The following is a 24,149-nucleotide window of genomic DNA, read 5'->3' as shown; positions in this document are numbered from 1 at the left end:
AGATACTAAAAACAGGACGAGGGTGGTGGCTGTGGGGAAAGGAGCATGTAGATTTGGGGTCAGAAATCCCTTGGGCCTGCCTGTCACTGGCAGTGCCCTTGGGAAGCTCACCTTACCCCGCCCCATATCCATTTTCTCCATGCAGATTGGGGATAACATTGACTTGGAGGGGTGGATGTGTAAGTGCTCAATAAACCTTGTGTGAATGGGTGGGTAGGTGGACGGGTGGATGGTCTGAGTCTTTAGCCTCCGGGAAGAATTTCAGCCCAGGCCAGCTGGGCTGTGGAACAGGAGGCAGTTCCTGACCTCAGCGAGGGTGCCTCAGCCGAGGAGAACTCTCTGCAACTCACCAGGCAGGTAAGCGTCTTGCCTGGGACCCAGGAAAGAGTGACCTGAGCCTGAAGGGCAGTTACTGGTTGGTGTCAGAGGAAGAGGGTCCAGCCAGACCTGAGACCGATGGAGGTCTCTAGGCACCAAGAGCGGAGAAGGCTCCAGGAAGGGAGGGCTGACACCGCTCCTCGGGATCGTGACTGCCCGAGGGCCTGTGGTGGGCCTAGCATGGTGCCAAGGCTGTACCAATACTCTCGTCAAGTGCTGGAGGCAGTGACTTTTCTGGCTCTCTGAAATAAAGTTGGCTTGCAAATTCCCAGAACTTTGGAGCTGCACACAAGGGACTTTCATCTTCGGGCTGTTGAATCGAGTTGACCCCTCATCTTTTGGGGGAGAAAGGTTATCCATGCTCTGCCTTAACCGGACAGTGGTTTATTATGTTCATTATTGGAATCCAGTTACTGAGAATTTGGGGCAGTGGGTTAGGGGGTTCTGGGGCGGAGGCCGCGGGGGCAACCTGTACTGTGCTTGGCCCAGCCTGCGGTCTTTGGGGATCAGCCGCATGTGACGTCTAGCTCCTGACCCCTCTGAGGGCCATTTGGAGCTCCTTCGGGAGGGAGAGTCGCTCTTGCCAGCGAAGGACTGCCTGCCCATTGTGTTTTGGATCCAGTCCCACCAAGAAGCACAAGACCAGGGCAGCGTCCTCCAAGGCCCCAAGGCACCAGCTCCGACTTGCCTTTCAGGGGAGCGCTGCTCCTACCCACTGGGGCCTTTCAATGTTGGAGATGGCAGTTCTGTTCCATCTTCAGACCTTGGAGAGGCCAGAGAATAAATTGGATCTTCTGCCCACTTGCTTTTCATTGGGACCATTGAGTCAGGACTTCAATTGAGACAAAAAACTTTTCCTCTAGTGACTTACAGCTGAAAATACACCATCCACATGGCGTGAACTGAGGGAGAAAAGGAATAGAAGGAAAGCCCCAGGTGTCCGGGACACCCTTTGGCTTAGCAGTCAATTGACTTCGGCAGGAGAGAGACCAGGTTCCCATGCAGCTATGATGGGATGACCCTGGACAGGCTACTTAACTTGTCTTGTGACCTGGTGTCCTCACATGCACCTGCTGTGGCCCAGAGTCAGAACTCTGTGTTACTTATCGTCATTAACGGGGATGGTCCATTTAAATGTGGCAACAAATGCATTGAGAAGCCTAATATGAGCCAGGACACGTGACCTAGCTTTGCAGAATGCAGATTCTGGTGTGTCTTGGTAATGGTGCATGTGTGCTGCATGCTAAGTCACTTCAGTCATTTCTGACTCTTTGAGACCCCATGGACTGTCACCCACCAGGCTCCTCTGTCCATGGGATTCTCCAGGCAGAATACTGGAGTGCGTTGCCTTGTCCTCCTCCAGGAGATCTTCCTGACCCAGGGATCAAACCCAGGTCTTCCACATTGCAGGCAGGATTTTTCCCACTTGAGCCACCAGGGAAGCGCCTTGTTAACAGTACTCAGGGGAGATTTCACCGGGCAGTAATAATGTAAAGAGTAAGAATAGCGAGAGAAACGGAATAGTTGAGCTTTTTGAGTGCACAACTGTAGGAGAAGCATACCTCCTGGGATTCTCCTTTACTCACACTTCTGCACACTCGCCACGTCTGATGGCAGTTGACTGGGAGCTTTTCCCATACCATGCAAACCTGCAACACCAGCTGGGTGTCCTACAATTTAACTCAGTTTTGACACTGACCACCTAGAGATGAGCATCAGCTCTACAGGTTGAGGACTCAGCCCCACAAGGTCCTGCCCGCCCCCTGCCCCATCAGATGACAGTTGCAAATTTAGGTTGATATCTGTGCTCATGAACCAGCAGCTGTAAATCACAGGTTCCCACGCTCCCCGCCTCTAGTTTGATTAGTTTGATGCATTGGCTTCTGGAACTTGGGAAAACAGTTTACTTAGTATTTACCAGCTTATTATAAAGGACTGTGGGAAAGGGTACAGTTGAACATCCAGGTGGAACAGGTGTATCGGGCAAGAGATGTGGGGAGGGGCTTCTGCACCCCCGGGCAAGCCTCTCTCTCAGCTCCTCCTCCGCTCACCAGCCAGGACGCTCCCTGAACCTGTCCTCCTGGGATTTCCTATGAAGGCTTCGTCACAAAGGCATGATCTGTCACTCACTCATTTTCCAGCACCCTCGCTGCTCAAGGATAGGGAGTGGGCCTGAAAGTTCCAAGCTTCTAATCATGCCTTGATCTTTCTGGTGACCCACCCCCATCCAGCCCACCAAGCATTGCCTCATTCAAATAAAAGACATCCCTGTCACCCAGGAAGATCCCATTTGAGGACAAGCCTGTGTGGTCACCCCACTTCGGAACCCGCGTTTTCAGGCCAGCAGCCATGGTCTGGCATGAGTGCACGGCTCTAGCACCCCAGCTCTGTGTCAGGCTCTGTCCTGAGTAATTATACACATTAACTCAGTTCTCACAGCAGCCTGAGGTGGGGACCCCTGAGAGAGACACAGAGCCTAAATAACATGCCAGGCCTCACAGCTTCACAGCCGCTCCTAGAGGACCCGGCCACCGAGCATGGTTGTGAAATAGTAACCATGCCTGCTTGACATCCTCACCGGCTTCACCTGCAGCCTTTGCAGTAGAGAGGGCTGTTGCAGCCTGTCTGGCTGTTCAGGAAAGCATAGGTTTTTCTCCGCAGCCCAGGTCTCTGCTAGCATACCTTGCATGTTGCAGCCAGAGAGGGTGAGTGGCCCCCAGCATGGGGTGGGCGGTGGGAGCCAGTTTTTCCGAGTCCCCAGCCTTCCCGATGCATGTGCTTTCACATCTACCTGGTTGTTGATCACATCAGGGAAGTGCGTGGGGGAGTTTGGGAGCAAAGGGAGAGCTGGAAGTACAGCCCAGAGAATCCTCAGAAAGCTGGAACTCTCTGCCTTTCGTCTCGTCTTGGCATCCCCCCACCCCCGCCCTTACCCCACCCACGATCTCTCCTGTGGGGACTGCCTTCGGGTTGGCTCACAGACAGCCCCAAACTCCTGGTGGCTTAATGCACTGAAGATTTGCTCATTGTTTATACCACAGCCGAATCCCGGTCCCCTAGGCACTGGAATCTTCTACTGGTTCCTCTGCTTCCAGCCCACAGATGAAGCATGAGAAGGGGGAGCGGTGATGGGCCACCCTCTGCAAGGTGCCAGTCAGCGGTCAGTGCTGTGGGAAAAGCTCTTTCTGCAGAGGTGGTAGCTTAGGGCACCTGAGGCGTTTGGAACTGATAGATAAAGGAGAGGGTTTAATGCAGATGGTGCGTCCTGCATCTTGGCAGCTGCCCCTCTACTTGCATTAAGCCTTGCTTCCCCTGCCCATCTCTGGAGATCCCGTTCTTCCCTCTCCCTTCCATGGCTTGGTCTGGACACCTCCTTCTCCTCCGGGAGGCCATATCAACCCCCTTCGCAGGAAAGAGTCACCCTGCTCCGTGGCAGGTCCCTTCTGGGTCTGCGTTGTTCGCTCCATTCTTTGAAGCTGCCAGTGCACTTAGCAGACGTCTGCCGAGCTCTTGGGCTTACTAGGTAGCACACTGGTAAAGAATCCACCTGCCAGCACAGGAGACCCGGGTTCAATCCTGGGTCGGGAAGGTCCCCCGGAGGAGGAAATGGCCACCCACTCCATTATTCTCGCCTGGGAAATCCCTTGGACAGAGGAGCTTGGCAGGCTACAGTGCATGGAGTCTCAAAGACTTGGACATAACTGTGGTGACTGAACAACAGCAACAGCCTAGTTCTTGCCTGGGGCCTGGTTCTAGGTCCTGGGGAGGCCAGGCTGCAGCCCTGGTCGTTGGGGAATCTCAGGATCTTGTGGAGGAGACAGAAGGTTAAAGAAACCACTTTATGCCGGGAAGTTGCGGTGCAGTCTTGGAGGGATGTACACAGCATCTCGGGGACACGGTTGAGATGAAGGAGCCGTTAATGCTTCCTGTTTGGGAAACGAGGAGTTCAGGAGTCTGGAAAACTTCTGTACTGGGGCTTGGGAGACTAGTAAGAGCTCATGTATGGACGAGAGGCTACAGGTTGTGGGTAGACATTCCAGGCAGAGGACTCACTGCGGAAGAGGAGCACCACCCCGTGCAGGGACTGGGGCGGCTGGGACTGTGCCCAGTGCGAACAGAGATGCTCCTACGGTCCCCCTGAGGCCCTGAGATGAGAGGACAGGGGGCGTCTGTGCCTCGTTCACAGGAGGGGCCCAGAAGATACTTGTCAAGTTAACAAGTGATCAAGCTGGAGCGGGGAGATGTCTAGAGGGCTTAGGTGCCACATCTATAAACGGAATGTTCTAACTCACAGACCAGCCCTGGAAGGCGTAGTTCTGACATCCTTGTTTTATGAAGGGGGGAACCAAGGCACAGAGGCCGCTCAGCCAGGAGGGGTCTCCAGGTGCCCACCGTCGCATCCTGTCCTCCTCGGCCAGCTGGTGGGCGGGAGGCAAGCACCCAGCTCCCCTTGGATCACGACGGGGTGGCTTGTTCCCAAGGTCGGAGGTGGCTGTTGGGCCTCTGGGGTCTGCGGGCTTCTGTTCCATCTCCTCCTGGGCCTCCCTCCACCCTTGCCTGCCTCATCGCTTTCGCCACCGAGGAAACAGCGGGCCCTTGTTTTCTCCGAATTCCGAGCACTCGCAGAGCACCATCCAGCGCCGGCCTCTCAGGGTGGCCTGACTTGGAAATGTGGCGCCTCTGGCCACCGCAGGGGGGCCCTTCTGTCCGGACCCCCAGTGACTGGCTGAGGGGGGCCCAGTTGGATCCTCTCTGAGGAGAACAGGTCCCCCAGGAGAGTTTCCTTTTCTGTGAGCAGAGTGTGGTCAGAAAAACCAAATGACACACTCGGAGTGAATTCACTTCCGTCCTGGCCCCCAGTCCCGTCCCATCTGGGAAACGAGGCTTCTGAGGTGCCTCCCCCCACCTGCCCCGCTGGTCCCAGGATTCCCTTCTCTGCAGCAACTCCCCCAGCCAAGGGCCCCTCTTCTGGGACCCCCTCCCTCTGTGAGGGGTCCCCTCCTTTGTGGCACCCCCAGCCCCCTCTGAGGGTCCCCTCCTCTGCAGGATCCTAGGTTCTCTCCTGCGTGTGCCTGGAGCCTGCTGACCGACAGCAGTTTTGGCTCCCCTGGACTCTGAGGGTGCAGCCCCGGAAGACCTTCTCCCCTTCCCCGCCAGTGGGGAGAGACCGCTGGCTCCTTGGGGTAGACCCCCTCAGGACTGCCAGGGCCCCGGCTCCTTGGGGTAGACCCCCTCAGGACTGCCAAGGCTCCGGCTCCTTGAGGTAGACCCCCTCAGGACTGCCAAGGCTCCAGCTCCTTGGGGTAGACCCCCTCAGGATTGCCAAGGCTCTGGCTCCTTGGGGTAAACCCTCTCAGGACTGCCAAGGCTCTGGCTCCTTGGGGTAGACCCCCTCAGGACTGCCAAGGCTCCGGCTCCTTGGGGTAGACCCCCTCAGGGCTTCGGCGGCTCGTCCGGTCCTCTGAGGAAGGCTGGTCCAGGAGGGCCTTTTGGAGCCACGGACAGCTCTGCTTGGGCCCCGGCAAGGATGCAGAGTGGGGACTAGCCAGGCCTGACGTGTGTCCAGAGCCGCGGCTCTCGTGAAAGGGTTTCACTGGCACAAAAAACGCTTGGAAAATACACAAAGGACAGTGGCCGGCTTCCAAAACTCAACTGTTTACCTTCAGCAGAGTGGCCGGGAACGCGGGGATCTTATTTTGCAAACAGCCCACAGTTGTCAGGTCTACAGACCTTGGGTGATGCCGGGCAAGCACGAGCCCAGGGGCTCTCCTGCCCACCTCCTTCCCCAGAGGCGTGGGGACCCCAGAGTCCTCTCAGGGGCTGGCTTCTGTCCCTTCTTGCTGCACAGGAAGCATTCTCTCTGGGATGGGGTTTCCGAGGCCTGGGGCACCCTGCCCAGCCTCCCACGTGACCCAGGCTCTTCCGCCCGTAGCCGTCTCAGTCTGAAAATGTTGGCCTCTTGCTTTGGTGCCTGTCACAGTGGAGCCACTGCTTACAGGGCAGATGGGCATCTCTGAGAATGAGCTGTTCCTTGCCCGCGCTCCCACTTGCCACTGGCTGCTCTGCCTTCCTTCCAATCCTGTTTTTTTTCTTTTTTTTTTTTCCCCTAAGAAATGGTATTGGATGGAAATTAATAATGAATGTATGGACAGAACCAGAAGGATCCTTGGAGTTTCCTGTTATTATTGAAGGGGAAACTAAGGCCTTGGGATGCTGCTAGGCTTTTGCACAGGCCCCAGGACATGGGCAGCTTGGCTGCAGGCTAAGCCCATCTGTGTTGCTGTTTGTCCAGGTCCCAGTGGGTCATTTCCCAACCATGAGGCCTCACCCAGTCATTTTTCCTCCTCAGCTCTTGGGGTCCTGGTCTGTGAAGGTGTAGCTGTCACCTCCAGCTCCTGGCCATCCTGTGAGGACAAGTACCACTTCCCTTCCCCATCTAGGAGTCTTGGAAGATGGGCAGCTGCTCAGCTGGTCTGATTTTGCTGTTTTGTACACAGGCTAGAACATCAAGGGATCAGTGTTCTTCAGTATTTTCCTTTTGTGAAGTCCATGAGACTTTTTTTTTTCTTCAATAGGGAAAATCCCTTAACATCTTTCCTGGCAGACAATAAAAAAGAGGAGTTAAGGCTATCAGCAGGAAAGACCTGGTGCATTCTGAAGGTTTAATGGAAAAAGAGTTTAAATCAGGAGGATGACATGGCATGGGCGGGGTCAGAGGAGCCAGAAGGAGGTGGTGAGACACCCCCAAAGTGGTGGGGTGTCATCACCCCAGGCCCAAGGGGACGAGGGGAGGGAAGAGCCTAGAGACAGTGGTGGTCTTGGGAGAGGGGCCGCCCTGCTCAAGGGAGATGTTGGGGCCATGAGGATGGTGGGGACAAGCACCCAGACTCCTGTCCCATCCTCTCTCCCATCTTCTGCTGGTGCCTCCAAAGGGCCAGACGTGGCCAGCAGCCAGAGGGCAAGGCACCCAGGCGATCGTGGCTCTAGGGCACAGCGCGGGCACGGTACTCGGGATGGGGGCTGGGTGACCGGCCCAGCTTCAGTTCTGGCTCTGCTTCCTCGCTGTGAAATCCTTGGCAGGTTTTAGAAGTCTGTGTTTTCCACTGTCATGTGTGGAATTGCCTCTCACTGTGTGGCTGGAAGATAAAAAGAAACAAATGGACATACGTTTTTAGCACCGAGCCTCCCTGGAGCTGTCATCATGATCTCTTTCCTAATGACTTTGAAACAAACAGCCTGGAATCCCGGAGGGAGCCCCACTTGGGGAGTGGGACGGAGGGCAGGGGTGGGGCTGGTGGCCTTCTCTGGCCTCCGCTGAGGCCACGTGGAGGGTCAGCCAGGTGATCGACTGGCGCCGCCGCCTCCGAGGGCGCAGGCCCTGCAGGTGGTGGCGGCCGCGTGCCGGGCGGTAGACATCTGGCGGCCAGGAAGCACGGTGTCAGGTGGCCCGGCTATTGGCAGGTGCTTCCGTCTTGGGGGTCTGGGATGCCGGCTGTCAGCCAGTAGCCTTGGCTCCCCCGGGCCCCGATCTTCCAAACCCCACGCTCTTGAAAAAATAAACACATTGCCCCAGTGGAGCAGGTCAAGCCAGGGACTCAGGGGCTCCAGGTGGCCCTGCATCCCTCGCTTTGTCATCAAAGGCCAGCCCTGATCTCAGTGTGAAGTGCTGGCGGCCAGCCTCGCAGAGCGACGGCTCTTAGATTCGCACAGATCACAGCTTTGCCGAGACCGTGGGGAGTTTCGTGGGGAGAGTGTCTGCTTGGATCTCAGTTCAGGTCTGGCCGTGTGACTTCAGTCGTTGGACTTGACCTTGCTGAACCCTGGTGTCCCCACCCAAGAGGCCCCGGGTGGTGGAGCAGCTGCAGGGTGGCCAGTAAACGCTCTCACAGTGACTCTTGCTGGACCCGTAGGTCCTTGGTCACCCCAACTCCACCTGTGTGTCTTCTGTGTCCCGGGTAGCCTGGCGCTCAGGGACAGAAGCACAGACAGGGGGCCTGCCCTGGAGGAGTTCCAGGGCCCTCCTCGCTCTCCGTGCCCTGGGGACGTGCAGAGGGGATGGGATAGACAGGGCAGCAGGCTCACGGGCTCAAGTTGTTCTTTCTCTCTCTGTGTTTTCCGCTTGCAGCTGAACCTGAGCCGGCCGATCGAGGAGCAGGGCCCCCTGGACGTCATCATCCACAAGCTGACCGATGTCATCCTTGAAGCCGATCAGAACGACAGCCAGTCCCTGGAGCTGGTGCACAGGTTCCAGGTGTGCGGGCGTAGGGGTCAGGGTGGTGGTGGGGGTGCAGGGAATGGCTCTGTGCCTCTGAGGCCGTGGAGCTGTCCTGCTGGGTTCCCCATAGACACGGCTCTGCTGCTGCCAAGACGTGGGCCTGTAGTCAGGCCCTTCCCTGACGGGGCCTCTGTCTTTGGAGGTGAGATGGGCCCGCTTGTCCCCACCCCCGTCTGCCGCCTACCCTTAGAGATACGATTTACTGATCAGGGCACTGTCCAGTCTGATCATGCCCTTGCCTCCTCCGTGCACAGATGGCCAGAGCCACAGGTGCTGTGTTGGCACAGAGGTGGGAACCCTCTTGCCACCCTTGATGAAAAGGTCCCCTGAGGGTGTTTGAGCTGCAATGGCCGCCCTTGGGCCCCTGAGTCCTGCCCTGGTGGAGAACCCCTTCTGCTTGCTCATGGCTTTGAACCCGCAGGCGCGTCTCTGAGCTCCAACCAAGTCTCCCTGTCTCTTCCCTCCTCCTTTCGCCCTGTTTCCCAGTGTCCTGGGCCCTGACCCCACAGTGACCTGCCCGCCGCCTTGAGCGCCTCTGCCATCGCCCCCACTGACTTGCCCTGTGTTTTTTCTCTGTTGTGGACAAGAGCGTGATTCATTCCTCAGGAAAGCGGCTCGGGGTCATGAAAAACAAGGTCATGTTATCAGTGAAAAATGCACTTGAGATCCAGGGCCTCTCCAGTGGGAGGGATGCTCGAACCAGCACTTTTCAGAGCGTGATGACTGGAGGGGTGACATCCTGTCCTTCCTGATCAGGACAAAGGGGAATCTCATCGCCACACAGCAGCCTTCCTCCTGACAGCATTTTCTTTTGCCCTTGAGTCCAGGGTTGGTGACCTCAGCCACCCTCGCTCCCTTCTTGACTGCCCGTGTCAGACTGCCGTGAGCCTCGGTGGCCTGTTGGTGGCCCAGCGGGTGTCCCCTCCCCTCCCGCACGCACCTGCAGAGGTGTGCTGCCCACAGGTGGTGCCCTGCAGTGACTTTGGCCAGCAGCCTGACATGATCCACCCCCTCCTTCTCCCAAAGCGCTGGGGGCTGTGGAGGAAGGCGAGTTTGGGCTCCTCCGAAGCCTCAGTTTTCTTATTTGTACAATGGTGTCAGTACTGTGTTGGGAGGAGTAAACAGTGCGATGCGTGTGAAAGTGCTTCACACGGTGCTCGGTTCCCAGTGAGTGCTTGGTTGGAAGGTCAAGGCCAGTGTGAGCATATGACCTCGCGCCTTCTTCTCCTCTTCTGTGAAATGGGGTTGCTGCTAGCTCCTACGTCTTGGGATGCTATGAGAAGGTTGCCGTGAGCAGTAAGTGTCCGAGGACGTAGACGGGTCTGATGTTTGCTGAGCTCTTCCGGCGGCCCCACCACTGTTGCTTGTGTCATTACTTTTTTAGATAAAGGACTGCAGCCCCAGCCCACCCCATTGCCCTGGGGGGTTACAGAACGACCAACCCTGGGGAACCTCCCATCCCCTGCTCCCCGCAAGCAGACACACAGCCCACAGCGCAGGCAGGTGGTGAACAGTAAAGGGGAACTGGGTGCCCTGAGTTCCCGTTCTGGTGCAAAGAAGGTTAGTGAGCTCATCGTGGGGGACGTGGGGACATGCAGCTTCAAGGGTTTCAGCCACCAGCTGCATGTCCCAGGGGGGTCTCAGCTGGTCTCGGGTGTCTGTCTCACCTAGGGCACACAGAACCGCTGCCCTCAGATGCCTGGGGTGACCTCAGGATAACCTTCCAGCCTGGGTATCTCTGGGATGAGTTTTCACTTATCCATCTGTGCTTGAGCATGAAGCAGATATCTGATAAGGCCAGGACGTTTCCTCTTTTGTGAAGAGAACAGTCCTTTGGGGAGAAGGGTGATAGGCCGCGCTTCGTGCAGGCCCCGAGAGGAGAAGAGATGGGCAGGGGCTGGCAGAGAGGAGTGCCGAGAGGTGCCAGGTGAGGCTGCTCAGCGCCGCGGGGCCTGGTGCTATCAGCACTGCCCTGGTCACCCCACCCGGCACGAAATACGAGGTTCAAGTTCAGAGCCAGGCCGTAGACTGACAGACTTGACCTTGACCAGGCCGTTGTTTTCAGATGCCTGTTTTAATGTTTATTCTCGGGACACGAATGAGGAGGCATGGGGGGAGGGGCCCAGGGCCAGTAGAGGCCGAGGCGTGTTCAGACTTCAGAGGCCTGGAAGCCGGGCCCTGGTGCTGGGGTTCGCAGCACTGGCCTTTCTGCCATTTGTCCTAAGAAAACAGAGAAAGGTGATGTGGCCCAGAAGGGGAGCAGCTCAAAGGGCCTTCTCCGAAGGCACAGCTCAGGTCCCTGGGGAAGTGGCCTGGGGCTGCATGGGTCAAGATAGATATGTTTCTGAGATGTGCTCATGGGATGCTCCCACTAAGCCTCCAGGGCCCAGGGATTGAAAGGAATTCTCAGAGCTGAGAGGTTATGCTTTTTTTTCTGGCTGCCCTTGAGGACAGGTTGGGGACTAGGGGTCTGGGGTTTATACACATCACTGAAGCTGGTTGCCATAGAAACCAGCTCCCAAGCTGCTGCCTGCCCCCTCACCATCCCCCTCCTTTAAAAAAAAACTACTGGTCTCAAGAGGGCTTGGCTTGGAGAATCATGGGGATGATTCAGTTGTTTTTCTGCACCAAGGTTCTTGTGGAGCTGGCAGCCTGGTGCCGCTGAGGCCCTGCCCCGAGATTCAGTTATCAGTGAACAGACCTGGGCAGAGGTGCCTCGGGGGCTGCATCCATGTGGGTGAGTGGGGTTAGGGTGGTGCAAAGGTCCCGGTCCCAGCGCTCAGGGGTCTCCTGGCATCCAGAGCAGCTGCCTCAGGGGAGCAGCGAGACCGCAGCATCCAGGGCCGGCTGTCAGGTGTCGCCTGGGGCGTGGGTCTGCCGCTGCCGTCCTAGAATGGATAGAAGCATTACCGAGCGATCATCTTCCTCAGGGCAGCGGCTCCGGCCAGGTAGAGCTTCCCGGGATTTTCCCTGAATGAGCTTGCGGGGAAGAGGTTTGAGTTTGAACTGTCACCTCTTCTGCTCATCTCCATTAGCTGGCAGGACGTTAAGTCCTCCTAATGGCCCCCAGACCCCCATTGTGGACTCAAGGACCGCTTTCTCCACAGCGGCACGCTACTACTTGCTGAGCACCATCCACACTCCCACCCTGCGCTCCCAGCCCGGAGGAGAGGCCTGGGCAAGCCAGGAACTGCCTTTGCAGCCCCCCGAGTGATGAGCTGGGAGACACCCCGACCTGGTCCCTGAGGGCCCTGGCTAGAAACTGTCTCACTGCAGTGATAATAAAGACTGTAGGCTCTGTCGTGGCCCGTGGGGCCTGCAGGCTGGCTGCGGCCTCCTTCCCTCCGCAGCCTCATCTTGTCCCACCCATCCCTTCATTGCTCAAGCTCTGAGCTCTTTTCCAGCTCACTGCCTCTGCACAGGCTGTTCCCTGGAGTGGAATTCGTCCTCACCCCCAGGCTCAGGTGCCCCTTCCTGGGGTAAGTCTCTCCAATTAGCCAACTGCAGGCACATTCCCTGTCCGAGGCCTCCAAAACTTTGAGCTTTTCCTTCCGTCTGTTTGGAGGTTTGTAATTCTTTATGGGTTGTTCTGGCCAGTCTCTCCATTTGGGGATCTGCTTCAAGCTCCCCCTTTGCTCCACACGGTGCCCACATGTCTGTGAAGTTGAAGAGCATCGTGGGTGTGGGCAGCGCAGGGCGCCCTGGCAGATCCCTGGAGGGAGAAAGCGGCTCCAGGGGGGCAGCTGGTAGCAGGCCCGAGGAGGGAGGGGGCTTGGGCCAGCTCACCCGGATCTGTTGGCTGCATATGGGCCTGCCCTCGGACCTGGGGACCTGCTCGGTGGCAAGAAGAATGGAGAGAGCGTGTTTCACACCAGGCTGCAGGGCTTGAGCTTTATCCTGCAGGCTGGGGGTGGGAGTGATAAGATCAGGTTTAAGTGGAAAGAGAGGCCCTGCTTGGGAGGGGAAATTGCCAGTGCGGGTGAGCTCAGGGCAGTAGGGACCCCGCAGTCATTGGCACATGGTGGTGTTCCGACACGCAGAGGGACACATGCCATCCGAGGCTCAGCAGCGCCCCCTGCTCACCCTGGGACCCCCGCCGTCCTCGGCGCGCTTTGCTCGGCCATGACAGACCGGCCTCTGAGCAGCCCGGGCCACTGCAGCCCACATGCTCCCAGCTGTAGACAGCCACCAGTTTCTGTCTCTGACTGTTTTTGCCCGTCCAGCCCCGTCCCTCCTCATGCCCACTCCCCTGGAGCTGACCCCTGGAGCCCCTTTGTCCCTCCAGGGTCCCCTGCACCCACTCATACCTGCGACGCTCTCTTGCCCTGTTCTGGACTTTGATATTTCTGGTATCATATAAGACACCATCTTTGGGAACTTCCTGGTGGCCCAGTGATCAGGAGCATGCATTTTTCACTGCCTAGAACACCTCAGAGAGAGGCTCGTCTTGGCTCTTAGTCTCTGCCCCAAAGTGACAGGTGCTCGGGGACTCTTGACAGTCCAGTGGCCCCTCAGATCCTCCAGGCCCGTGAGTGCCTGCTGGGATCAGAGGAGTAAGAGCCGCCTGCAGGCCCGGGAGCCGCACACGGTGAGCAACAATACCCGGGGCCCTTTTCTTTGAAAACATAAAAAAGGCGCTGAAATATGTTCACAGGCATGATGCCCTCAAGACGGGTGCCAGTCATGAGCGTGTGGAAGCGTTCACCACCCTTACGGTTAGTGCCTGGTGTGTGAGAGCAGGTGAAAGCCGTCTGCCCACGTGGAGCCCTTAGTGACCCCTGAGTCACGTAGGATTATCGTTATTGCTATTACTATTGTTATTCCTTTTTTTTAATTGTTATTCCTTTTAAATTTATGTAATTTATTTCTTTTAAAGGTATTTTTAAAATACATCTTTGAAGTTTTTTTTTTTGTTGTTTGTTTGTTTTTAAATATGGACCGTTCTTAAAGTCTGTATTGAATTTGTTACAGTACCGCTTCTGTTTCATGTTTTGGTTTTCTGGCCGAGAGGCATGTGAAATCTTAGCCCTCCGGCCAGGGATCGAACCCACAACCCTTGCATTGGAAGGAGAAGTCTTAACCACTGGACTGCCAGGGAGGTCCTTGTTATTATTATTATTCCATGGCAATAGTACCACTCTAGCAGCCTTATCTGTGGCTGTCGGTCCCAGCCAACTTGAGAACTCTTAACTGTAATTGGAGTCAATGAGACCGTGATTACGAAAGTGTCCCCAAATGGAATCTGAGCTCTGTGACAGTAGAGCAGAAGAGTGGACTGATTATAGCCGTAGAGGCAGGGCCGGGTGGGCTTCTGGGGGACTCTGGGTACTGTGCCAGGTTCTACTCTTCACCAACTGACCCACCGAGGCCTTGGTTGCCCCCCGGCCGCACCGGGAAGACGCCAGGATGGCAGCAGAAGACAGTGGCTTGAGAACAGTGGTACCTAAGCCAAAAGGCGGTTGCTGTGAACAGGGATGATCGCCTTTAAGACCCCAGCTCCGTTTTCCTCTAGCCCCTGCGGCTCTGAAATGATTCACAGCTGTGTTGACTCAAAGCCTGTCACCCCCAGACGTGCACCGAGCCGCCGCCAGCACGGGGCTGTGTATTATGTGCGGCGGGCACCCAGTGGAATTAACAGAAGCAACAGATTTTACTGTTGGAGGCCTTCTAGTCTGATTAAGAAGATAACATCTGAACCGATCAAAGGTTAAGTGAGTTTCTGCCCATTTTGGGGGCGGCACCTGGTAATCTATCGACCTTCAGGAGAGGGGTCAGAATAGGAACCCTGAGCGCCAGTGAAGGGTTTAGATGATCACCATGGAGCCACGGGCGAGGCCACCATTTCCAGAGCACATCTCAAGGGGCCCTCTTGGCCGTGGGCATTCCACATCTCCTATCTTGTTTGGTGCTTACATCAATCCATGGACAAATGGAATAACTTCCCCATTTTTCATGTGACAAAGCTGAGGCCCAGGGAGGTTATTAAATCACTTGCTTGCAGTCACTCAGGAAGAAGGTAGCTTGCATTGTTTTCAGAGATGCCTCAGAGGGGCCTTGACGGCCCACTGACAGACCCCTGGGGGATGAGGGCCAGTGATGCTGGGTCACTGTCTGGCCGTGCCAGACTCTGACCCTGCTGGTGCCCCCTGATGATGAAATAAATGTTGGCTGGGCAGAGGCCAGGGGGGCAGAGCTGGGCGGATCTGGTGGCCCTGGCCCCAGGACAGGATTCCGGGGGTGGCTTTGAGGTCAGCCTCCCCGTGACAGCTGCCCTGTGTCGGGAGGCCCCTCCTCCCACGGCGGAGGTGGCCGAACAATCTGGCCATTGTGTGCCCAGGCTAGGCTGCCGGGCGGTGGCTGTGAATCGGGCAGTGGCTGTGAATCGCTCTTTCTGCCCCAGGGAGTGTGGTGCTGTTTGGGGCCGTTAACTGTCTGCAGGGCCTTTCTCTGTGGAGAGGAAGGCCGGCCCCCTAGGAAGACGCTCGACTTTACGACTCTGTTACCTGCCCGGAGCAGAGCTGGACTTTCGACGGCTGGGGAAGGGATGCCGCCCCAGGGCCTGAGCTCACTCCGGGAGCTGGCCGCCATCCCTCTGTGTGTGTAGACAGCACAGGGTTGGTGGTGTGCTGGCTTTTAGAACATTTGCTAATAGTACATTTTCCCCAAATGGTAGGGAAAACGTGTGTACAAGTTTTGTGATGTGTACAAGTGTGTACAGATTTTGTGTTTGTGTCCAAGTGATGTGATGTACACATCATTTCAGGGTTCCTTAGCTTGGTCCTGTGGATGTTTTGGGCTTCTGGGTTTTGGGTTTTGGAAATCGAGAACTCCCAACCAAGAGGTTTGTAGTCTGGTGGGTTCGTCATTTCAGGAACATCTATGGCAGGAAGGTCTCTTCCACGCTCCTCCTGGCCTGTTTGGGGCCATGACCTACTGACTTGGCTTCTGTGCAACCCGTGTGGTCTGTGTGCCCACGATAAAGGCCTGTGTGGTTTCCCTGAACTTCGTGTAATAAATCACAAAGCCTCTCACCAGCCGAGAATAAAGCTGCTCTGGTGGCCACGTGCTGGGCCCCAGCCAACTTCGGTCCTCTGGGGACAGACAGAGTGGGGCGGGAGGACCTTCCCATGCCGGCTTGGGTCCGGGCCCCTGCCTCAGGCCTTGCACACTCTCTGGCTTCTAGTCCCTGTCCTGGCCTGTGTCTCTGTCTCTCCATTGATCCGTGAGATCATTTGTCAAATAACCATTATGTCCTTTATTCCACGAGCCTCAATTAGCCACTTACTGTGTGCTAGGAATCTTAAAAGACATCACAGATACAAAAAGTAAGACAGATCAGGTGGACACAGACTCTGTCCCCATAGATTTGTATTTGGTGTGTGTGTGTTTATTGATATAGGGGAGGCAGGGTTGATACTAACAAAACACAAGTAAATGGAGGAAAAGCAACATAGTCTCCAGTCATGGTAAGTTCTGTGCTGTGTGTGTGCCCAGTCGCTCAGTTGTGTCTGACTCTTTGTGACCCTATGGACCGTAGCCCGCCATGCTCATCTGTCCATGGGATTCTCCAGGCAAGAATACTGGAGTGGATTGCCACATCCTCCAGGGAATCGTCCTGACCCAGGGATTGAACCTATGTCTCTTGCATCTCCTGCATTGGCAGGCAGATTCTTTACCACTGTGCCACCTGGGGAAGCCCGTGGCGAGTTCTAGGAAGAAGAAGAATCAAGGCCTGTCATAACCTGGAGGTTCTTATCACCTCTCTGAAGAGGTGACACTTGAGCCAGGGCCTAAAAGCCTGGTAGGCAGGGAGACGTTGTGGAGCAGGCCGAGGGCCATGTCGCAGGACAGCACAGAGGCCTGGGGACCTGGAACAGGCTGGTGCAGCCCAGCACAGCGGCGGGCGAGAGTGCGCAGCCTGGGCCTGTGATGGCCACTGCTCAGGAGAGGGCGGAGATGGGCGGCCGGAAGTGAGACGGTGGTCTGCAGCTCCTGGGGTCTCGGTCAGGGTCACGGCTGGCAGCCACAGCTGTCTGTTCTCCTGTAGCCAGAGGCTGGGAAGGCGGGGTGGCTGAGTGCAGGGGTGAGGGGCCCCGGCCTGAGTGGCCCCGGGTCCCAGAGTTCAGCAGCACCCTGCAAACTCTGCTGTGATTCCGGGCAACTCCTCTGTCTCCCCACTGACATTGGCACGGGCGTCCCGAGTCCTGGCTGTAACGTGGCATACCCAGCGGAGCAGGCCAGGGACCCCGCAGGCCTCGGGGAGCCGAGAGTCCGACTCTGGCTGGAGGCTGCAGGCTCGGGTGGGGCGGGCAGAGCCGGCCTGTGGCCTGGCTCCTGGGACGCGGCCCGAGGGCAGGGGCTGCTCCACCAGCTCACCTGAACGTGTGGGTGCAGAAGGTGCACGGGGTTAGGACAGGTGCTTAGGGAGTGAGGGGGCCGCTGCTGAGCTGGGGTGACACCGAGCTCCTGGGACCAGGCAGCCCCTCTCTGGTGCTCACTGTGTTCGCTGTGATGCCGCTGGGACCCCCTCCAGCCCCACCAGTGGCTGCTGAGTGGAAATGCCAGCCTGTCCTGGGTGAGAGTCAGCCCCTGGGGAGGTGCCTTCTCCCGGCTGCACCCAGCCCTGCACATCCCCCACCAGCCCCAAAGCTGTTTGTGGCCGCAGTCTCTGCTTGCTCGAGGGCCTGAGCAGTGCCCTGGCGCTGTGACAGGGCATGTGATGATGGTCAGGTGCATAGCCTGGCCGGGCACCTTGCCAGCCTCCCACAGACGGGAGGTGGAGGATGCCTACAAGTTTGGTGCTGAGGTCCAGGGGCAGAAAGAAGGGTATTGTTCTAGTCCGGGGCCTGGGAAGGAGGGGAGAAGGTGTTTGTTGTCTCAGATGGTAAAGTGTTCCGTTTCCTCCCCGCCCTCTCTTCCTCAGCGTTCGGGGTTATCCGTCGGTGGGATTGCTTTTCTTCGTGAACTTTCCATCAGTCCTGTGAACGGCAGTGTCCCCGCCATGGGGACCATGGTTTTCCCTCTGATGGTTGAGCGAGGCGCGTGACACTGCAGACTGTCTGGGAAGGTGACCCGGTGGATGGATGGTTGTCAGTGGCATCCGGCTTTGGGATGGGATGAGGGCCTGTGATCTGGAAGCCATTGGTGGGCACTTGGCACACCCAAGATGTTCAGGCCCATCCCACCCCGTCAGGCAGTCTTTCCCTAAGCCCCTCACTCTCCTCCCGTCTCCCCATCTAGAAGGGGTTTCCCCTCAGCTCTATCCGTGGCATGGGTCACGTACAGTTCAGCCCTGGATTCCTCCAGTGTCTTGCCCTTTCTGAAACCCTTGTTCTGGGGCTTGTTCCCCAACAGGGACAGGTGGGGGTTACGGCTGGTGTTCTGTTGCCAGGAAGCTTCCGGAACGCTCCAGTGTTTCCCCCACCTTCTGCCCCTGGGACAGTGAGTGCTACGAGTCTATTCATGCACTGTGGCTCTGGTGGGTTCCTTAGGTGTGGCTTTCCCTGTGTCCTCTCTGTCTGGCTCTCTGCCATCTGACGTAGCTAACATGTGCACATGCAGCAAATTTAAGGAGTCTTTTCCTCCCCCTGCTGCCCAGCCACCAGCCCCCATCTGGGAAGGGGCAGCCTGAAACCTTTTCAGGGAATTCTGTGTTCAGGAGCAAAGGTGGTCATCCCATCCCCACACAAAGCCATTGTTTTGTGTGGTCTGTTTTGGAAATGATTCCATAGCAGTCCTTCCTTCAGGCTGCCTTATTCTTTTTAATAGCTGCGCAGTATTCCACCAAATGGCCTTAAATCCTTTTCTTAACCCGTCCTCTATTGCTGGACACTTAGAACGTTTCCCATCATGTTTTGGAAATGCCGCAGAGGTAAATATCCTTGAACATACATCTTTGCGTGCCCATGTGGGGAATTATGTGGGAAAAACACCTAGAAATAGAAATGCTGAGTTTATGTCTTCTTAATTTTGGCCGTTGCCCAACGTCTCTCCATAGAAGTTGTGCCAGCAGCACTCCCACCAAGCAGGTCCTGGCCCCTGTTCCACCCCTTTGGGAGGTGTTTCTAATCAGTTTCATTTGGCACCACGTCACAGAGAATCCAAGCGTGCCGGGACCTAGTACTCACCTCCTCATCCTGTTGTTTTTTCCCCGCCGGGCACTCAGGGTCCTGGGAAGGGCAGTGTGTAAGCCGGGCTCACTCAGCCTGCCTGGGCCTTGAACCTGGTCACCTTGCCCAGTCTAGTGCTCATGCACAGCCAGCCTGTCTCCTCTGTACTCCCTGTGTGGGAAGGGCCTGCATCTCGGTTCTTCCTGCCCGGCAAAGCCTAGTGCACCTGCCCCCAAGGCCAGCGCTTCGCCTGACACGTTGCCCAGGACGCGTCCCTTCCAAGCTTAGCCGCTTAGCCTTGCACACCGCTGGATGGGTCACCGCCAAGCTCAGGGCTGGCTCGTCACTCCCCGGCCCAGAACCTGTTGCTTTAGGATCAAGTCCAAACCCCGTGGCTGGTCCGTCTCCAGCTGTCTTTCCCCGCTGTCTTCACGTAACCTCCCCTTGAGAGCTCTGTCCGCCCAGCCACGTGGGCGGCCTCGCCCCAGGCCTCTGTTTTTGCTGTCTCCTCTGCTTGGAATGTTTTTTCGTGTGTCCCATGCCTGCGACCCTTTGTGGCTCGGCGTCACCGGCTTCCAGAAACCCTCTCTCCTCTCCTCTTCCCCTCTCCCCCGTGGCTGGATTACTCCCCCCACCCACACCTCAACATGGCAACACTACCCCACTCTATTATCACCAGTCACCCCATGTCTCCACTTATGAGCCCCCTGGGGGGGTGGGATGTGGCTGCTCTGTGGCTGAAGACAACACACACACACACAGACACACACACACAGACATACACACACAGACACACACACACAGACACACACACGGGCTGTCACTCTCCCTGGTCTCACACAGACACACACACACACAGACAGACACACACATACAGACACACACACACAGACACACACACACACACACACACACACACACACACAGGCTGTCACTCTCCCTGGTCTCACACACACACAGACACACACACACGGGCTGTCACTCTCCCTGGTCACACACACACACAGACACACACACATAGACATACACACACAGACACACACACAGACACACACACGGGCTGTCACTCTCCCTGGTCACACACACACACACACACACACACACACACACACACGGGCTGTCACTCTCCCTGGTCACACACACACACAGACACACACACATAGACACACACACACAGACACACACACGGGCTGTCACTCTCCCTGGTCACACACACACACAGACACATACACACACAGACACAGACATACACACACAGACACACACACACACACACACACACACACACACACACACACACGGGCTGTCACTTTCCCTGGTCTCACACACACACACACACACACACACACACACACGGGCTGTCACTTTCCCTGGTCACACACACACACAGACACATACACACACAGACACACACACACACATGGGCTGTCACTCTCCCTGGTCACTCACACACACACACACACACGCCGTCACACACACACACATGCTGTCACTCTCCCTGGTCACTCACACACACACACACACACATACACACCCCGTCACACACACACACACGGGCTGTCACTCTCCCTGGTCACTCACACACACACACACACACACACACACACACACCGTCACACACACACACACGGGCTGTCACTCTCCCTGGTCTCACACACACACAGACACACACACATAGACATACACACACAGACACACACACAGACACACACACGGGCTGTCACTCTCCCTGGTCACACACACACACAGACACACACACACGGGCTGTCACTCTCCCTGGTCACACACACACACAGACATACACACATAGACATACACACACAGACACACACACAGACACACACACGGGCTGTCACTCTCCCTGGTCACACACACACACAGACACATACACACACAGACACAGACATACACACACAGACACAGACACACACACACACAGACACACACACACAAATACACAGACACACACAGACACACACACACACAGACACACACATACACACAGACACACACACACAGAGACACACACATACACAGACATACACAGACACACACACACACACACACGGGCTGTCACTTTCCCTGGTCTCACACACACACACACACACACACACACATGGGCTGTCACTCTCCCTGGTCACACACACACACAGACACATACACACACACACACACACACACACACACACACACGGGCTGTCACTCTCCCTGGTCACTCACACACACACACACACACACGCCGTCACACACACACACATGCTGTCACTCTCCCTGGTCACTCACACACACACACACACACACACACACTGTCACACACACACACACGGGCTGTCACTCTCCCTGGTCACTCACACACACACACACACACACACACCCCGTCACACACACACACACGGGCTGTCACTCTCCCTGGTCACTCACACACACACACACACACACACACCCCGTCACACACACACACACGGGCTGTCACTCTCCCTGGTCACTCACACACACACACACACACCCCGTCACACACACACACACGGGCTGTCACTCTCCCTGGTCACTCTCACACACACACACACACACACACACCCCCCGTCACACACACACACACGGGCTGTCACTCTCCCTGGTCACTCACACACACACACACACACCCCGTCACACACACACACACGGGCTATCACTCTCCCTGGTCACACACACACACACACACACACACACACACACCCCGTCACACACACACGGGCTGTCACTCTCCCTAGTCTCGTGCTGTCTGGGAGGCCTCAGGCTGTCTGGGAGGCCTCAGGCTGGGCGCTCAGACACTTGAGAGCTCTCTGGAATACAAACGAGGTTTCATTAAGATGGAGGCGCCTGCTGGTGGGAGGCCCTGCTCTCCCCGGGAGCCATTCGGGAAGAGTTAGAGAGGCAGCAGTGAGTGCGGGGTGTCATCTAGATGCCCGGCTTGTTTGAGGGGGGATGGAGAGGCATCTGGTGATGGCAGAGAAAAGTCTCGGGGTGCGTGTGGGCTTAGTCGAGCTAGCGGGTGGGCATCTGTCCCCGACCTGGAGCCGTCGTCTGTCTGTCACTCGTGTGCCGTCCTTCTGGCTTTCTTCCCTCTGCTCCATCCTACTGCCCCGGCGAGGTCGTCCGTTGCGGTCACCATGCTGTGCCCGCGCTCAAGGGCAGCAGGCCCGGGGCCCCTGTGTACTGGTCTGGCTCCATTCGGTACCTGAAGAGCTGTCTTCTTTGTTTATCACATCGTGGAACCAACAAATCCTAGAATTTAAGAGTCAGAATGGATATTATAAATGTTATGCTGACTCTTTGGTTTATGGATAAGAACACTGAGGTCCAAATAGCTTGTGACCTTTGGAAGCACACGTGAAGTTATTGGCGATTCTAGGACCTGAACCCAAATTTCTAGACTCTGCCTGCACCTGACCTTTCACAGTGTCTCAGAGTCCTGGTGCTGAGATCAGGACTGTCCCAGTGCTGTGGCTGGCCTGATAGAAGTGGTCTGCCAGTGATTGGAAGGTTCAAACCTTGGCTGACTGTCAGGGACAGTCACGCAGGTTGTACACTACATGCACAGGTCAGTAGACTGCAGATGACACTCTGTGTGGCTGGACTTGGCAGTCCATTGTATATTCTGGTATACGTGAATATATATATATTCTGGTATATTCTGGATGCTGCCACAACCTTCTCTTGGCTCCTGGGAGCCCACTCTCAAGGCTTAGCTGCAGGAGTCAGACCCAGCCTTGTTCCAAATCCCACTACCTCTTTAGACCCTCAGCGTATGAGTGTTGAGCAGCTTTGCATGCTAGGGTTTAGCTAGGGCCATGGCTGCCTGGCACATTGTGTGACCTCATGGCACTGGGGCCTAACGTGGGTTCTTTAGGAGTATGTTTGATACGTGGTTTTCTGTAAGCTCTAATGAACAGGCAGGTATTCGGAGTGGTGTCAGAAGGCTTTGCCTGGGGAGACCTCAGGTCCTGGCCTCAGCTGATGACAGGTATCAGTGGTTTGCCCAGAGGATTGGTTGGTGGTTCTCCAGAAAGCTCTGCTCAGCCCGCCTCATGATCTCATCGTCACCTGGAGCCGCCCTCTCAGTGACAGGTCTCACTCTCTGCAGAAGCGCGTTTGTGCCTCTGAAGGGGGCGTTGCTGCTGCCGCAGCCGCAGTCTTAGACCTCCCTCCGGGGGCCCATTCCCTCAGCCTGCAGCGCCCACGGCCACCCGCCTGTGTGCCCAGCATGTGTCCTTCCCTCGGTGCCATGTGGCTTCTCCTCACAGAGGCCGCTGTGGACTCTGGTGTCCGGCCATGTAGTTTGCCTGCTCCTCCAGGAAGTGTCTGTCTTCCAGTTTGTCTGGACCCAGGGTTGGGGAGAGATGCAGACTGCCCCAGGTCCTGGGGGCCTTTGGAAGCGGGGTGAACCAGGGTGCAGTCCCTGGGGTGGTAGGAGGAGCAGGTAAGCCCACAGCCTTTCCTCTTCTTTTATCGTTTCCCTGAGCTGACCCCACTTGCAGGTGCCCGGCCTCACGGCAGAACCACCAGGCTAAAGGCCTCAGCTTGGCTTGGCAGAACATGAGAAAGGCTTATTGCTTTTTTCCTTTTAACATAAATTTTAAAGTTTTCATATCTGAGAAAATGTAATTTTTTTTGCAAGTCACAAAATTAGTTCATGACACCAAGAGTCGAAGACCCTGGGGCCCTTGATTCCCAGTATAGTTTTCTTTCCACTAAACCATCATGACTTGATGCTTAAGGAAAGGTTCTACCTCACCGCATGGTTATCTGTGGGCCCGTGTTAAGAGTGCCCAGTCTTTTCTGTTTTATGTAAATAAATAAATAAATAATGGAAAATTCTAGAAAAATGAATGAACCTGAGTGACCTGGGCTTGCAGCTAAAACTGAGATGCTTCTTTTTGTTTAGCCAGGTTTGCCGCGCCTTGTTTCACAGGCTGGAGGGCTTTGGAGCCGAAGGGCGTGGATTCAGATCCTAGCTTGGCTACTTCCTAGCTGGGAGAGCCTGGGCAAGGTACTGAGGGTCTCTGAGCCTCAGTTTCTCTGTCTGTCCAATGGGGCTGCTCATAGGACCTACTGCATAGGGTTGTTGTGACGAATAAAAGGTCAGTTCCTGCAAGGTGTAGGACATTGTCCTGCGCTTGCTGAGTGTTTAGGAAAACTTAGCTGCTATCATGATTACTGTTGTAACTGTCAATAGTAGTCACACATCCGAGCATCCTGCCAGGACCCCCATCGTGATATCAAGACCTCAGGAACCAGAAGCTTCCTGGCTTTCACCCACCACTTGGTGTGGGAGGAGCCCACTAAACAGCCAGGCTTTGTGGCATCAGCTCAACCATCCGGGCTCGGGTCATGCTCTCAGGAAGAGC

At 56.2% G+C, this 24,149-nt stretch overlaps 1 protein-coding gene across 2 annotated transcripts in view; it reads left to right on the top strand.

Annotated features, from left to right (window-relative positions):
• Positions 1-24,149, top strand: part of ITPK1 (inositol-tetrakisphosphate 1-kinase) — a 157,135-nt gene that overhangs the window by 82,690 nt on the left and 50,296 nt on the right. For both annotated transcript variants that reach the window (XM_061159325.1, XM_061159326.1), the window contains exon 3: positions 8,504-8,629. In XM_061159325.1, coding sequence (XP_061015308.1) covers positions 8,504-8,629 — 126 coding nt within the window. The remainder of the gene's footprint in view (positions 1-8,503; positions 8,630-24,149) is intronic.

Source organism: Dama dama, chromosome 13 (assembly GCF_033118175.1).
Source record: "Dama dama isolate Ldn47 chromosome 13, ASM3311817v1, whole genome shotgun sequence".
Classification (NCBI taxonomy): domain Eukaryota; kingdom Metazoa; phylum Chordata; class Mammalia; order Artiodactyla; family Cervidae; genus Dama; species Dama dama.
The sequence above is the reverse complement of the archived record's forward strand: the minus strand, read 5'-3'. Positions and strand labels throughout refer to the sequence as shown.